This window comes from Squalius cephalus (genome assembly GCF_949319135.1).
Source record: "Squalius cephalus genome assembly, chromosome: 13".
In the NCBI taxonomy this organism is placed as follows: Eukaryota; Metazoa; Chordata; class Actinopteri; order Cypriniformes; family Leuciscidae; genus Squalius; species Squalius cephalus.
The window spans coordinates 5,114,308-5,130,544 of NC_137134.1; the positions used below are offsets into that span (position 1 = coordinate 5,114,308).

Consider the following 16,237-nt stretch of genomic DNA (forward strand, 5'->3'; position numbering starts at 1 on the left):
GCAAATATAACATAAAATGGTTTCTTGTTTTTCTAGCTCATGATGTCCCTGATCAGAGTCAGAGATCAGCAGCTGTCCTGTTTCTGCAGACTCTTCATCCGTCACTGGACACAACACTGCGATGGACACGTATGGAAATGTTTCAAAAGATGGCGTATTTTGAACCCACAGAAACAGTAAAGGGATGATTTAAAGTCCCAGACTGGGATATACATTTTTGAGAGATGTGGAAATGATATCAATATGTTCGTTACTCTGGTTACACGTGTGACTGTAGCCAAATAACAAGCATTTTTAAAGGGTGATAAACAGTTACAGGAGAATAAGGTAGCCTTTCAGTGGGAAGCGGAGAACAGGTTTGTGACCGGTGATCTACAGTACTGCATTACAGATGTCCTGGTCAGCATTGAAGTCAAGTCAAGTCAAGTCACCTTTATTTATATAGCGCTTTTTACAATACAGATACAATACAGTACATTTACAATACAGACAGGTATCAAAGCAGCTTCACCGTGATAACATGAAAATAATACAACAAAGTTTTTTTCTAGAAGAAAATTGCGTCATCGTCCACCTGAAAAGTAAGGCAGATCAATAATATTGTTGAATATTAAATGTCCCCAACTAAGCAAGCCAAAAGCCAAGGCAACAGTGGCAAGGAACCCAAACCCCATCAGTGACAGAATGGAGAAATAAACCTTGGGAGAACCCAGGCTCAGTCGCTCAGTTCTCCTCTGGCCAACGAGCGAACAGTGTATGATTATGATTCAGGCAGCATTACAGGTCAGAGGTCAGATTGGATCAGAACATTCAGAATATTATCCAGTTCATCTGGTTGAAGATCGGAGTCATCACGGCGGTATGGAGACGGGTTTGTTGAGGATCAGTGCCGATGGCTGTCGTGTCGATGAGACCTTCACAGGGCTGATGAGGCTGGCACTTCAGGGTGCATCATGGATGGGTCCAGACGCAGGTCCACCATCGGATCTGGATACAGCCTGGATCTGGCAGACTGCGGTAAACCTCGGATAAACAGAGAGACTAATATTGGCGTAGACGCCATCCTTCTTATGAAGTAACGAGTACATCAGGATTTATGGGAAGTGTTCCCGCTTCCGGCTGACCTAATCTATGCAGCCTAACATTGAATTATAGAAGTCTATAGTGTGTTATGTGTATGATAGGTCAAAGCCATCTTAAAAGTTTTTGGTACGTATCCTAGAGACAAAGATGAATTAATGATATTAAGAAGAGGATCTATGACCTCTGGAAGCATCTCTTTCAGTAGCTTAGTCGGTATAGGGTCTAACATACATGTTGTAGATTTAGATGATTTAACGAGTTTAGTAAATTCTTCCTCTCCTATAGCAATGAATGAATCAAAGTTTTCCTCAGGGAGACTACAATGCACTGCCTGATGCGATACTGTAGTAGACGGTTGCATAGTTATAATTTTGTCCCTGATATTATCAATCTTATAAGTGAAGAAGTTCATAAAGTCATTACTGCTGTGTTGCTTGGAAACGTCTGGGCTTGAAGCTTTCTTTTTCGTTAGTTTAGCCACCGTTTCAAATAAATACCTAGGATTATGTTTATTTTCTTCTAATAGGGTTGAAAAATAAGCAGATCTAGCAGCTTTTAAAGCCTCTCTGTAAGTAATTGAGCTCTCTTTCCATGAAATGCGAAATACCTCTAGTTTTGTTTTCTTCCAGTTGCGCTCCATCTCTCTGGCTGCTCTCTTAAGGGCCCGAGTGTGCTCGCTGTACCACGGCGTTGGACTATTTTAATCTTCTTTAAGTGCAACGGAGCAACTGTGTCTAAAGTGCTGGAAAAGAGAGAGTTAAACGTTTCTGTTGCAATATCTAGTTCTTCTAAGCTATCTGAGATGCTGAGATGATGAAACTGATTAGGAAGATTATTAATAAAGCAATCTTTAGTGGCAGAAGTGATAGGTCTAACATATAACACGGAGTCGGCTTTGCAGCCTTGGCTAAATGAAGTTTACACGAGACTAGATAATGATCTGAGATGTCATCGCTCTGCTGCAGAATTTCAACGGCATCAACATCTATTCCGTGTGATAATATTAGATCTAGAGTATGATTACGACAGTGAGTAGGTCCTGACACGTGTTGTCTAACTCCAATAGAGTTTACAATGTCTTTAAATGCCAATCCCAGTGCATCTTTTTCGTTATCTACATGTATATTAAAATCACCAACAATTATGACTTTATCAAAAATTTGCTGACTTTCTATCAGAGTTAGTACTGGCTGCAGATAAAGTCTGTATGGTGCCCTGGTGGCCTGTATACAGTAGCCAGCACAAATCTCAAACGTGATTTATCATTTACACTATATATTGTTACATTAAGCACCAACACTTCAAAATAATTATATTTGAAACTAGACTTCTGAGTAATTCTGAAAATATTACTATAAATTACAGCAACTCATAAAGGCGCGAGCGAAAAAAGATGGTAAGTACGGATGGCAGGTTAACAGGCTAGCAAAATGTCAACTGTTACTTGTGTCAACAGTTATTGTCATTGTCAAATATTACTGTGATTGTCAACCATGTTACTGTCACTGTCAACTGTTACTGTCACTGTCAACTGTTACATGCATCAACTGTTACTGTCACTGTCAACTGTTACTGTCACTGTCAACTGTTACATGCATCAACTGTTACTGTCACTGTCAACTGTTACTGTCACTGTCAACTGTTACATGCATCAACTGTTACTGTCACTGTCAACTGTTACTGTCACTGTCAACTGTTACATGCATCAACTGTTACTGTCATTGTCAAATATTACTGTGATTGTCAACCATGTTACTGTCACTGTCAACTGTTACTGTCACTGTCAACTGTTACTGTCAACTGTTACTGTCACTGTCAACTGTTACTGTCAACTGTTACTGTCACTGTCAACTGTTACTGTCAACTGTTACTGTCACTGTCAACTGTTACTGTCAACTGTTACTGTCACTGTCAACTGTTACTGTCAACTGTTACTGTCACTGTCAACTGTTACTGTCAACTGTTACTGTCACTGTCAACTGTTACTGTCACTGTTACATGCATCAACTGTTACTGTGATTGTCAACTGTTACTGTGATCGTCAACTGTTACTGTCATTGTCAGCATGGACTTTTGCATGACCTTTAAATGATCTTTAAAGCAGATTCATGATAAAAATGTTCTTGTCCTTAGTGTCCATGCTGAGAATTTTACACAAATCTTCAAAATATAAAAAGGTCTTTTAGAATAGTCACTGTACATATGGCAGAAAAACGAAACATTAAATATTTGAGTCACTTAATCAGTGTATGTAGTGACAGTGTCAGTATGTAGTTGTCCATAACAGTTGACAAACTTTTTGTTGCAACATCAAAATGGTGTTAAATGATTAAGCTTTGACACTAGCAAATACGTTACACTGATAAAATATATAAACTCAAACCAATAGTTGTTTTATTGAGAAAGCATATTGTTTTTACACATTTTTGCTGATGTGAAATGTACCCTATGCTGGCTTGAAACTATTGGTTTTCCCTATACTGCATGTGTTTTTAGTGGGTTTCATTATTTGGTTGTTTTGCTTCTAGAAATGATTGTTCTGCTTTTTTTGGTCAAATCAAAACAGCAACAAAATATTAAAGAGACAAGACAACTTTACTTAAATAAACAATTTATATCTCACATTCAAAGTTGTCATATAATTTTTTCTTAAAAAAATACCCATCCATGCAACAACAATAAAGATAAAAGGATCGTTTTCAGGATGAGGGCTAATAATATTCTTTCTTTTTATGCCAAATCTATGAATCTGTGTTCCTCTCTCATGGTTTGGCACAAAAGAAAGGTTTAGATACACAAACCAGCTACACTGTAATCATGTTAGCAATGATGTATTCTAAATTGCTCATTTATTGTGAGAGAACACATCACATCACGCATGTGGCATTTGTTCTTCAAACGTTTCCCTTCAACGATTACAGAAATGACCTGATGTGCTGCGATGACTCTGTTAAACATTAATGTACGCGATACACTCCTGGACGTCCCAGTTATGGCTATTGACCAAAATCACACGTCTAAATACAGACACATCCCTACGGCACAACTCCGCATAGATGCCATGTTGATTTATAATTTACACACCACATGTGACCAAAGTCAATAAATGTAGGACAAGACGAACGAACGAACAGTTATTACAGTATATTTGCTCAACTGCTACTACAGGCGGATGTGATGTCTGTTTCCCAGAGAATGTTTCAGCAAAAGGTTGACACTATAGTGCAATAAATGATTCATCTAGACAGAGAACATGCTGAACGTGTCACTCTCACGAGGACCAACCTAGGGACGAATCTTGCTACATTTGCTGATGGCAAATGGTCACTGTGTATCGGTGCAGTTAAAAGACAACCCTTCAAAATGAATCCAAAACAAAAACAAATGAAAAGACATGCTCTTGTAATGGTTTATAATAATTTACAGTGCAGATGTTAGTGAGCAGAGCACTAACTAAAGCGAAGATAAGTTTCTTAATCAGCCGTCGGTTTTTCAGCAAAAATATCGAAAAATGCCTGAAACAATAAATGGAGAAGAAGCAAAACAGTTTCAAATATTAAAGTAGAATTTGCCAATGAGGTGAGAAATTCATTTGAGATTTTTTTCTGTAATTGAATCTTAATACCTTCAATGTTTTAAGGATGTTTCAAAATTTCGACAGATTAAGAAAATGATGTTTTTTGCAGTGAGGTTTTCTTCTGTACTGATAACCTCGTTGCTGACAGGGAAAGACTTTGTAACACAAGGGTAATCTAAATTCAAGACTACAAATATACTATCCCAACAAATATGTAAAAACTGTCAAATTTAATGATTGCTCTAAATGTACAGAGTAAGATAGCTACCAAAAAAACATCACCTGACTGGTTAAGTAGACGAACATAACTAAGCTGTCCATTCAACTATTGCCATAAGGCCAGATCCATCATCCTGTCATCAGAGAAGAGTGGTTTAAAACCACCAACTCCTACAATAAAGCTTTAACCAGCGACTCCCTTTAAAACTCCTGGAGAAATGCTGGGAACTACAGCTCATATTTCACCCCAAAAACACCACAAGAAAATAACATATTTTTAAAACCAGTAAGATTTTGTTTGCATTATGACATTATTTTCATAATTAAGCATAGTTATAATATATTAATAAATGGAAAACAAAATCAGTGTTTCTGGAAGATTTAGGGTAGAAATGCTCTCATGCTTAATTTATCATGAAAATAATAGCACAAAAATCTTAAAGGTCCTAAAATAGGCTTCATGATTTCTTGTGAACTTTGGGTAAAATGTGACCTGGGCATTTCGTCTTGTGATTCACCACACACACACACACACACTCACACCCACACCCACACACTCTCACACACACTTTAAGAGAGACCCTGACAGCGGACGTGCCCTGAGCTCCTGGTTCATGACTGCAGTTCTTCAGCCGGTCACATGATGGCGATGAATCACACTGAAACATCTCCTCTCTCGTGACAGCAGAGTCAAGAACCTGCCTCCATTTCTGGTGGACATGAATCCCTCATGGCTCAAATACTAACTGAGAAACAGAAAACACACCTTTAGGTTTGCGTTATGTGCAATCTTTATAAACATGGTTGCTTTTCTAAGAAAATGTCAACAGTCTGGAGGGAGTAGCTTTGCAACTGAAGGACCGACTGGTTGGCTACTGGTTCTCCTCGCGGATCTGCTGCAAAATGTTGACGAGGCTCTCGAGTCCGAGCACGTATCCGCGGTCCGGGCCGTCGTGGACGGTTTGGTCATCCCGGAAACCCTTGAAGGTGCTGTGGGCGAAGTCTATCATGCGCACGTCCACACTCAGCGCCTGAGGCTTGTCCTGAGAGGCCTGGCTCTCCTCCGAGGGGTCCGCACACTCCGGGTCCTTGCCCTCGTAGATGATGAGCAGAGAGCTGGAGTAGAAGCGGTACGAGGCCTGGCGCTCCAGCACACTCTTCAGGCTGCACAGTTTGCTCAGGATGGGCTCAAAAAGGTCTTTGCGCAGCTGCGTCCCGTTGTGCATGAACTGAAAGAGTGCGTGTCGAAAGCCCTCGGTGGAAAGGCCCCGGCCGTAGTACTTGTTCCTGCATAGATAGTGGCCCGTGTCCATCTGGTACACCTGCAGAATGAGCACAGGAGACAAGGACAGGTGGGTCAGGCTATCATAGTCAATGTGGCCTGTGATTCATATTCGGTCAAGGCTTGATTATAAGGTCTTCCATTGGCTTTTGCCTTCAACCACTGTGTTAGATACAATATGGGACTTTCTTTAACAAGAAAATATACAAAATGTTATTAATGAGAGAGTGCAAAAACCTTCCAAACCATGTCTTATAACTCAGATACACTTGGATAAACCTATATATATATATATATATATAAATGAAAACAGTAGAGTCTACAAGCAAAAAGGGAACAGAAGCCGAGTCTGTATTAAAACCTGAATCAATATTGGCTTGCCTTTCAGAGGTTTGGAAGGATTTCAAGCAACACGGAGACTGCTTTAATCTTACTTAACTGGTGAGATATTTATTGAACCGACAGATAGACATATTCATCATCATGTTTGACCTTATCAGACTAGCAATCAACAGTGTCAACTTTTGTCACATCATTTATTTAAAAACGTCAATGTTTCCAATAAGTCAGAACGACAGCATTAGATGTGACATCTTTCTTAGATTTTTCAATTGCATTTGTCACGTACAGACAGGGTTGTCAAAACGAACCTCGTTCACAACTGAAAACGCTGTGTTATTCATGTCAGGCCAGTAGATTTGTAAAGAAACACTACGCGTCTATAGACTGAAGATGTAATACGCATGACATCACCGTTTTCACAAATTCATGTTTTTGTAGTTTACATGGAGACGATAACGGCATCGGTTTCAAAAACGTGCACACTGAAACCCGTTTTCAGGTCCCCAAAACGCCATTGTCGTGCAAATGAACAGACAAAAAACTGATTTTTTTTTCCATTTTTAATTGGACACAGTGTCATGTAATCAGACCCTAAATCAAATATCACATGCTCTCTAAAGAACCAGCGTTGGTCCTCATAGGTCGATCAGTAACTGTTCTTCAGCTGGGTCAGCTGCTTCAGTCTGACTGGAATATAGACATACATATTCATATTTACAAATTACTACAGTGACATCTGCTCTCCAGCTTCTGTGCCATCTTGAGATTCAAACTTGGGTGCCATTGTACGAGTACCATGACTCAATGTGTCAACTACTAGAGTTTAATCCCGAACTAATTCAAATCAGCACCACTGCATTGTCTTAAAACCCCATTAACATTTCCCATTACTTAAACGCAACAATTATTGCTATATTATTGCCTTAGTCAGGGTAGAAGCCATTCTGATTTTACACGGATAAAAATGAGGCTGTGAGGGACAGACTTTCACACCAATAGATCGGTTTTTTTGGTTCCGAAACACGGACTTAATTTGTTACAATGTTGCATTTTCTTGGTTCGTTTCGCTTTCACAAGGAAACCTTTCAAAGCGCACCAAACTGTGTTCAGTCAAGTCACATGTGAGTACAACTGTCCTCTTATTGGTCAGAGTTTCCTCTGCGTCAAGTGTTGAGTGTTATAATGCAGCTAGAGCAGGAATCAAGGCTTCATCAGTACTGCATTCTCACACACAGAAGAGCATACACACAACATTTTAAGATGAAGAGCTGCTCTTTTGCTTTTCAGCTGTGATAACTAATGTGCTCACTCACAGAATCAGACACTACTGCTATTTATAAGAGCGCATTTTCCGTTTGAATTGATTCGTTGGTCCGTTAGGTTGGTTGCTTTCACACCTCGAGTCAACCGTCCCAGAGTTCATTTGCAATCGGTCCGAGAACACCTTGATCAGGTGATCTCAGAGCGCTTGCCTTGTTCGTATGCCTAAACAAACCGAACCAAGGGAGAAAACACACCAGGATTCGGAACAAACTCTCAGGTGTGAGAGCACCCTTACACTCTTTACAGTGGCATGTGCTGTATAAAGCTCCAAGATCACATCTGTCAGAACAGACACACACACACACACTCCTATTGTGACACGCATGTCGGGTCAGAGCCGTACACACCTGCATGCCACACACACACACACTCCTAATGTGACACGCATGTCGGGTCAGAGCCGTACACACCTGCATGCCACACACACACACTCCTAATGTGACACGTGTGTCGGGTCAGAGCCGTACACACCTGCATGCCACACACACACACACTCCTAATGTGACACGTGTGTCGGGTCAGAGCCGTATGCACCTGCATGCCACACACACACACACTCCTAATGTGACACGCACGCATGTCGGGTCAGAGCCGTACACACCTGCATGCCACACACACACACTCCTAATGTGACACGTGTGTCGGGTCAGAGCCGTACACACCTGCATGCCACACACACACACACCTAATGTGACACGTGTCGGGTCAGAGCCATACACACCTGCATACCACACACACACACACTCCTAATGTGACACGTGTGTCGGGTCAGAGCCGTACACACCTGCATGCCACACACACACACACTCCTAATGTGACACGTGTGTCGGGTCAGAGCCATACACACCTGCATGCCACACACACACACACCTAATGTGACACGTGTCGGGTCAGAGCCATACACACCTGCATACCACACACACACACACTCCTAATGTGACACGTGTGTCGGGTCAGAGCCATACACACCTGCATACCACACACACACACACTCCTAATGTGACACGTGTGTCGGGTCAGAGCCGTACACACCTGCATGCCACACACACACACTCCTAATGTGACACGTGTGTCGGGTCAGAGCCATACACACCTGCATACCACACACACACACACTCCTAATGTGACACGTGTGTCGGGTCAGAGCCGTACACACCTGCATGCCACACACACACACACCTAATGTGACACGTGTCGGGTCAGAGCCATACACACCTGCATACCACACACACACACACTCCTAATGTGACACGCATGTCGGGTCAGAGCCGTACACACCTGCATGCCACACACACACACACTCCTAATGTGACACGCGTGTCGGGTCAGAGCCGTACACACCTGCATGCCACACACACACACACTCCTAATGTTACACGCGCGTCGGGTCAGAGCCGTACACACCTGCATGCCACACACACACACACTCCTAATGTGACATGCATGTCGGGTCAGAGCCGTACACACCTGCATGCCACACACACACACTCCTAATGTGACACGTGTGTCGGGTCAGAGCCGTACACACCTGCATACCACACACACACACACTCCTAATGTGACACATGTGTCGGGTCAGAGCCGTACACACCTGCATGCCACACACACACACTCCTAATGTGACACGTGTCGGGGCAGAGCCGTACACACCTGCATGCCACACACACACACACACACCTAATGTGACACATGTGTCGGGTCAGAGCCGTACACACCTGCATGCCACACACACACACACTCCTAATGTGACACGCGTGTCGGGTCAGAGCCGTACACACCTGCATGCCACACACACACACACACTCCTAATGTTACACGCGCGTCGGGTCAGAGCCGTACACACCTGCATGCCACACACACACACTCCTAATGTTACACGCGCGTCGGGTCAGAGCCGTACACACCTGCATGCCACACACACACACACACTCCTAATGTGACACGCATGTCGGGTCAGAGCCGTACACACCTGCATGCCACACACACACACACTCCTAATGTTACACGCGCGTCGGGTCAGAGCCGTACACACCTGCATATGCCACACACACACTCCTAATGTGACACGTGTGTCGGGTCAGAGCCGTACACACCTGCATACCACACACACACACTCCTAATGTGACACGCGTGTCGGGTCAGAGCCGTACACACCTGCATGCCACACACACACACTCCTAATGTGACACGTGTGTCGGGTCAGAGCCGTACACACCTGCATGCCACACACACACACTCCTAATGTGACACGCATGTTGGGTCAGAGCCGTACACACCTGCATGCCACACACACACACACTCCTAATGTGACACGCATGTCGGGTCAGAGCCGTACACACCTGCATGCCACACACACACACACACTCCTAATGTGACACGTGTGTTGGGTCAGAGCCGTACACACCTGCATGCCACACACACACACACACACACACACACACACTCCTAATGTGACACTCGTGTCGGGTCAGAGCCGTACACACCTGCATACCACACACACACTCCTAATGTTACACGCGCGTCGGGTCAGAGCCGTACACACCTGCATGCCACACACACACACTCCTAATGTGACACGCGTGTCGGGTCAGAGCCGTACACACCTGCATGCCACACACACACACCTAATGTGACACGTGTCGGGTCAGAGCCGTACACACCTGCATACCACACACACACTCCTAATGTTACACGCGCGTCGGGTCAGAGCCGTACACACCTGCATATGCCACACACACACTCCTAATGTGACACGCGTGTCGGGTCAGAGCCGTACACACCTGCATGCCACACACACACACACACTCCTAATGTGATACATGTGTCGGGTCAGAGCCATACACACCTGCATGCCACACACACACACTCCTAATGTGACACTCGTGTCGGGTCAGAGCCGTACACACCTGCATACCACACACACACTCCTAATGTGACACGTGTCGGGTCAGAGCCATACACACCTGCATGCCACACACACACACTCCTAATGTGACACTCGTGTCGGGTCAGAGCCGTACACACCTGCATGCCACACACACACACACCTAATGTGACACGTGTCGGGTCAGAGCCGTACACACCTGCATGCCACACACACACACACACACACACACACACACACTCCTAATGTGATACATGTGTCGGGTCAGAGCCATTCACACCTGCATGCCACACACACACACACTCCTAATGTGACACGTGTGTCGGGTCAGAGCCGTACACAACTGCATGCCACACACACACACACACACACTCCTAATGTGACACTCGTGTCGGGTCAGATCCGTACACACCTGCATGCCACACACACACACACTCCTAATGTGATACATGTGTCGGGTCAGAGCCGTACACACCTGCATGCCACACACACACACTCCTAATGTGACACACGCGTCGGGTCAGAGATGAGAGATCTCGGGTCAGTGTGTAGATGAGAGAAGCAAAGTGTATGCGCGTTGTGCACACGCTACATTATGGCCAAGCATGCGCCCTTAAAATAGCATATGAACGCGCCACTGAAAACGCGCCTCTGACTTTAGACAAGGTTTCTCCGGGTCTGTGGCGGAATTGTTTTCTGAAACTGCAAAATAGCACCAGGGAACGTTTGCGCCGGAACACGCCTCCTCTTTTCCCTGAACCGCCCCCCGGAGTGCAAGTTATTCCCTAATTTACCGGTGTGCGTCTGTGGAGGGAGAAGTCCGCTGTGCGTCGGGTGCAAAATAGGAATGCTACATGCGTCGGTGTACAAAGTCAATTGCGCTGGGTGCAAGATAGAGCCCCTAATGTGACACGTGTGTCGGGTCAGAGCCGTACGCACCTGCATGCCACACACACGCACTCCTAGCGTGGCAGACGTGCTCTGCTCGCACTTCTTCATCTGGCGGGCGGCCTTCTCCTCGGAGGCGTCGTCCCCGTGCTGCCGCGTGCCCATCTTCAGGTCCAGGATACAGGGGCAGCTGAAGTGGTGGACCACGTTCTCCAGCAGCAGGAACTCTGGAGGAGGCTCAGGTCAAGGAGCGTGACAGGGGAAACACACGCACATGCACACAGTGGGTTTACCACGGCCCGTCTGAATACTCTATTCTGATTGGCTGGAATGTGTGTTTTAAATAGTTTAGCTCTGGATTGTGTTTCCCATCATTCCATTAACAATATTCTGCCTCTCTCAGAAACTAGTTCTCTCCTTTTAGCACCCGATCTGAATCACTGGTGATTAATGATGATTTCTGGAGCATTTCAAATGAGTGTCAGAAAGAGATGAGCATCTGCTTCCTACAGCTCAGCTTGAGGAAATGAAGAGGGCCGTGGCGGAAAGCTGTTTTTACAGCACTTTCCTCCTTCTCTTTGATGCTTCTGCTGTGCGCAGAAAACTTACTGTTTTGGGATAATGTTTGCCTATTGTTTGGGGGGGGGGGTAATTATGTCACAGTCATAGACAATGCACCTCAAGGAAGCATGACAACAGAACAGCGACTGCTAACCGCAAAGTGATTTTTAGTGTTGATGCATGGAGTTTCGTGTTCATTTAATTGAATGCAACAGTTTACAAAGAAATGATTTTGACAATTCGCTTAGATTTGTGAATAAAGCCAGAGACAGACTTGTTCCTGTCTGTCGGTGTGGCGGTACAGTAGTCCAACAGGAGAGTCGAGAGTTTCCTTCATGGCCATCAATAGGGGAAATCAGGCACAAAATAAATTCTCAAATGTTTCCAAGCAGCTCATGTCCTAAATGTTTAAACTAGCAGATACTTTGACCTCATTTATAAAGTGCTAATTTAAAATATAATGTAGAAGGAATGTACGGAGCCCCTAAAGGGACCTTTGCAAAAATAAAAATATACAGACTTTCACATGCTCACAAGATACGTTTCTCGTGAGCACGTGAACGTCTGTATATTTTTATTTTTGCAAAGGTCCCTTTAGGGGCTCCGTAGGAATGAATGAAGGAATGAATGAAGGCAAACAAGCTGTAGAGAATTAGAACATGATTTACACTGATAGATAAATAGGTTCATGATTCACAGAGGTCCTACTTTAAAGTAAAGTATTAAACCTACATCAAGCTTTTCAGAACACCTCCCTGTAAAGAGCAGTTTTACACCGGCCCTTTCATTACTCCTCTGCTAATGGAAACACAGTACTTTTATTGATCAACTTCATACTTCATACGAATGGAGAACTGTAAGTGTAGTTGGTGTGAGGATACTGTAGAGCCTCCTGTCCTTGGACTCGGAGCGCATGCGGCTGAGCTGCTGTCGGTGGCAGCGTAGACTCCAGGGGTTGTGGCTGATCTTCTCGGAGCTCAGGCCACTGTTGCTGTCCAGCATCTGGAACGGCACATCCGAATGCATCTGGAGATCCAGAAGAGGACTCTTCAACTCCTGCAGACTGCACACACACACTGTTACCCACAATGCAATGCAAGAGGGACACTTGAGCATGTTTTCTGACTGCAAACTCTTAGTATTAATATATTTTACATGGGAATGTTTGCTTGGTAAGTTTATTGATTAACACAGATCTACTTGATAGGAAGAACCACAGAGATTTAAAGGTGTGTTTTCAGCGTGTTTACTGTGAACCGAGATGCTTCAAGATGCATGTAAAGAACACTCTGAAACATGTAATGCATCAGACACTATATATGTATATTATTACATCTGAGCCTTTGTGCTTTGATGATCACATTCACGCATCCATGCATGGTTAGAATTTTTTCAAAGTTATCAGCCAATTGGCAAGTCTCACATTTGGCTCTTTGCGAGTGTTACCTGGATGATCCACACACACATAAAAGCTTCTGTTGGAAGCTACCGTATACATACATTAATTAAATATATATTAAATGTACTTGAAAACCCCCATGGATTCCTGAAATTTCATACGTCTCAGGTTGGAAAATGTCAGGCTGTCTAAATATGTAATATCTCCTCCCTGAAGCTGTGTTTGTGTGTGGTGTTGTATGCTTGTGTACCTGTCAGTGCCGTCGCTGTCGTGCGCGGGCCGGTCCTCTTTAATCTCGCTGCTGGAGCGGTGGAGGCTCCGGCGAGAGTGTTTCCGGCGAGGCTGATCTCTCTCCGACAGCTCCTCGTGATCCAGACCCTCGCTCTCTTCATACGGGTACGCCACCAGATTAATGTAGCCGTCAGAGTCGCCCTCGAAACACACCAGCACCACACCTGGACAACACAACACTCACAGGTCAACCACTGACAGCTGGCGTGTGCTAAGAATACAATCAAGAAGAAATCACACATTATGACTCCAATTATAGCAGGGTTTGGACTAAATCAATGTTTCAGAGGTGATTCTCCATTAATAAACACTAGCTAATCTATTAAGGGGAAATGCACAAGCAAAAGAGGACACATTATTAATGAAGTCCAAAGCCACAGTCATGCGATTTTATGACAAATCAACACGCAATTACTGCTGGTACCAAAAATGTAATTGTACATTTCTACTTTGTTCATGTACACACTTCAGTTAAATATAGACAGTTATTAAATATAGTTACATTCTGTACAAATTCAAGTACAAGCTTCAAATTTAGGCCAGAAAAATTCATGTAGCGACGACCGAATTTACCTAAAAATGGCACAGCGTACAGAACTAAGAGTGTGTGAATGCAGTGATGTCACACTGACAGCTCTTCTGAGGTTCAGCCAATCAGAAACCACGGCACGCACTGACACATTCACAGATTTGATGATAGTTTATTAAGGGTAAGAAGGATATAAATAGCTGAGTAACTAAAGAGAAAGTCCAGACGTATAAACATTGATGATTTTGAATATTGAACGAGTTTACAGAAATGCCACGCAAAGAACCGCTAATGCAATGAAGCAGCTCAAAGGAGTGTGAGTTAGTGTGGTATGATGAATAAAGGAGCTGAGATAGATGTACAGAGTGAGTCTGAATAATCCCAGCATGCCTCAGTCGTGAAGCTCATCTTTAGCTCTGTGATCGTCAGCGACAGGAGACTGAGACGAGGAGCTCATTCAGGAGGAACTGTTTAGCAGAAGACCTGATCTAGTGTCAAGATCCACAGACTCCAGCCATTCATATTTTGCATAATTAGGTCATTATCTGGCTGCTTCCAAAGATGTTTTGTTCAGGCAAAAGCAATTGATCTGTGACAGTGATACAGTGCAGTCAGACAAGACAAATCACATTGTGTTTCTACGAAACCCCCATCAGACGCTGGCCACTGACAGACATTACGTGTGAGGCTGCTACTGTGCCTGGGATGTGACATCTGCGATGAGATAAAAAGACTGGCTACTTTAAATCCACACAAACACAGTAAGCATCTTTTCATTTCATTGTCTTCCCAACACACGACACAGGCTAGGGCTGCGGAGCTGGAGTGGAAGAACAGTTTTATTTCTCATGCTACTAGCTACACACTGCAAGGTTTCTGGATTGAAACAATATTTGAATGCGGGACTGAATCGGAAAATGTGATGATTGACAGTAATAACCGTAGCAATGGACGAGACAAGAAATCTGATACTGTATGTCAGTATGCAAAGATCTTTGCATCACGTCTTGGAGTGTAAATGCAAACTAATAAACCCGCCTCTTGTTTTATGTAAAGTCAAGTCACCTTTATTTCTAAAACGCTTTATATAGTACATACTGTTTCAAAGCAGCTTTACAGGGATAAACTGTAAAATAATGATTCTGAGTTGAACTGCGGTAAATCAGCTCTAAAAAGACAGTAGTAAACGATCATTATTAAAGCATTATAATGTGTTTCTTTGCTCTTCATCTGTTCTTCAAACTACTTGCTTGTAGGAAGATTGCACTTTTTCTATAATTTTCATATTTTTATTTTGGTACCTTAAAGTACATATGATTTTTACATATTTTATGTTCATTTAGTTGAAAGCATCAATGGTCACTTCATAGAGAATAATGTGTTCGAATTTAAAAGACGTGGCGCTGAGCTGCGCGTCCGGTGTGCGACCCCCTTAAGTCTTGATTTTTGTTTTTTTAACTAGTAATGATTTTGTAATAAAAAAAAAAAAGTATGTACATTATAACAATAGCTGTTTAATCCAGATTGGGGGGGGGGGGGCACCTGTTTAAAAAAAAAAAAAAAAAAATCGCACGTTTAGAAAAATCAATTAGTGTTTTCTGTGATGGAAGGCAGGAGGTTTGGCCTGAGATGCTGAAATAGACTCCAGCACTTCCCTGACCCTGCATCCCATAAAGACAGCAGAAGAGGGATGGAGGGATGGATGGATGTGAAGAAGAGAGGAAGATCAGCAGCTCTATTTGAAACCACACTGTGGCTATGTTAGCTAGTGTTCAGTAAATTAGTGCCAGGATAGCATAACACAAAAATATAATAATATAAATATACTTCATTTCATACAAATTACAAATCATATGCAT

At 43.5% G+C, this 16,237-nt stretch overlaps 1 protein-coding gene across 2 annotated transcripts in view; it reads right to left on the reverse strand.

Annotated features, from left to right (window-relative positions):
- Positions 1-3,659: 3,659 nt before the first annotated feature.
- The window catches only part of ip6k1 (inositol hexakisphosphate kinase 1), a 44,160-nt gene continuing 31,582 nt past the window's right edge, over positions 3,660-16,237 (reverse strand). For both annotated transcript variants that reach the window (XM_079891149.1, XM_079891148.1), the window contains exons 3-6: positions 13,809-14,013; positions 13,041-13,222; positions 11,650-11,825; positions 3,660-6,201 (exon numbers count right to left, since the gene is read on the reverse strand). In XM_079891149.1, the coding sequence (XP_079747275.1) occupies positions 5,752-6,201; positions 11,650-11,825; positions 13,041-13,222; positions 13,809-14,013 (1,013 nt within the window). In that variant the 3' untranslated portion in view covers positions 3,660-5,751. The remainder of the gene's footprint in view (positions 6,202-11,649; positions 11,826-13,040; positions 13,223-13,808; positions 14,014-16,237) is intronic.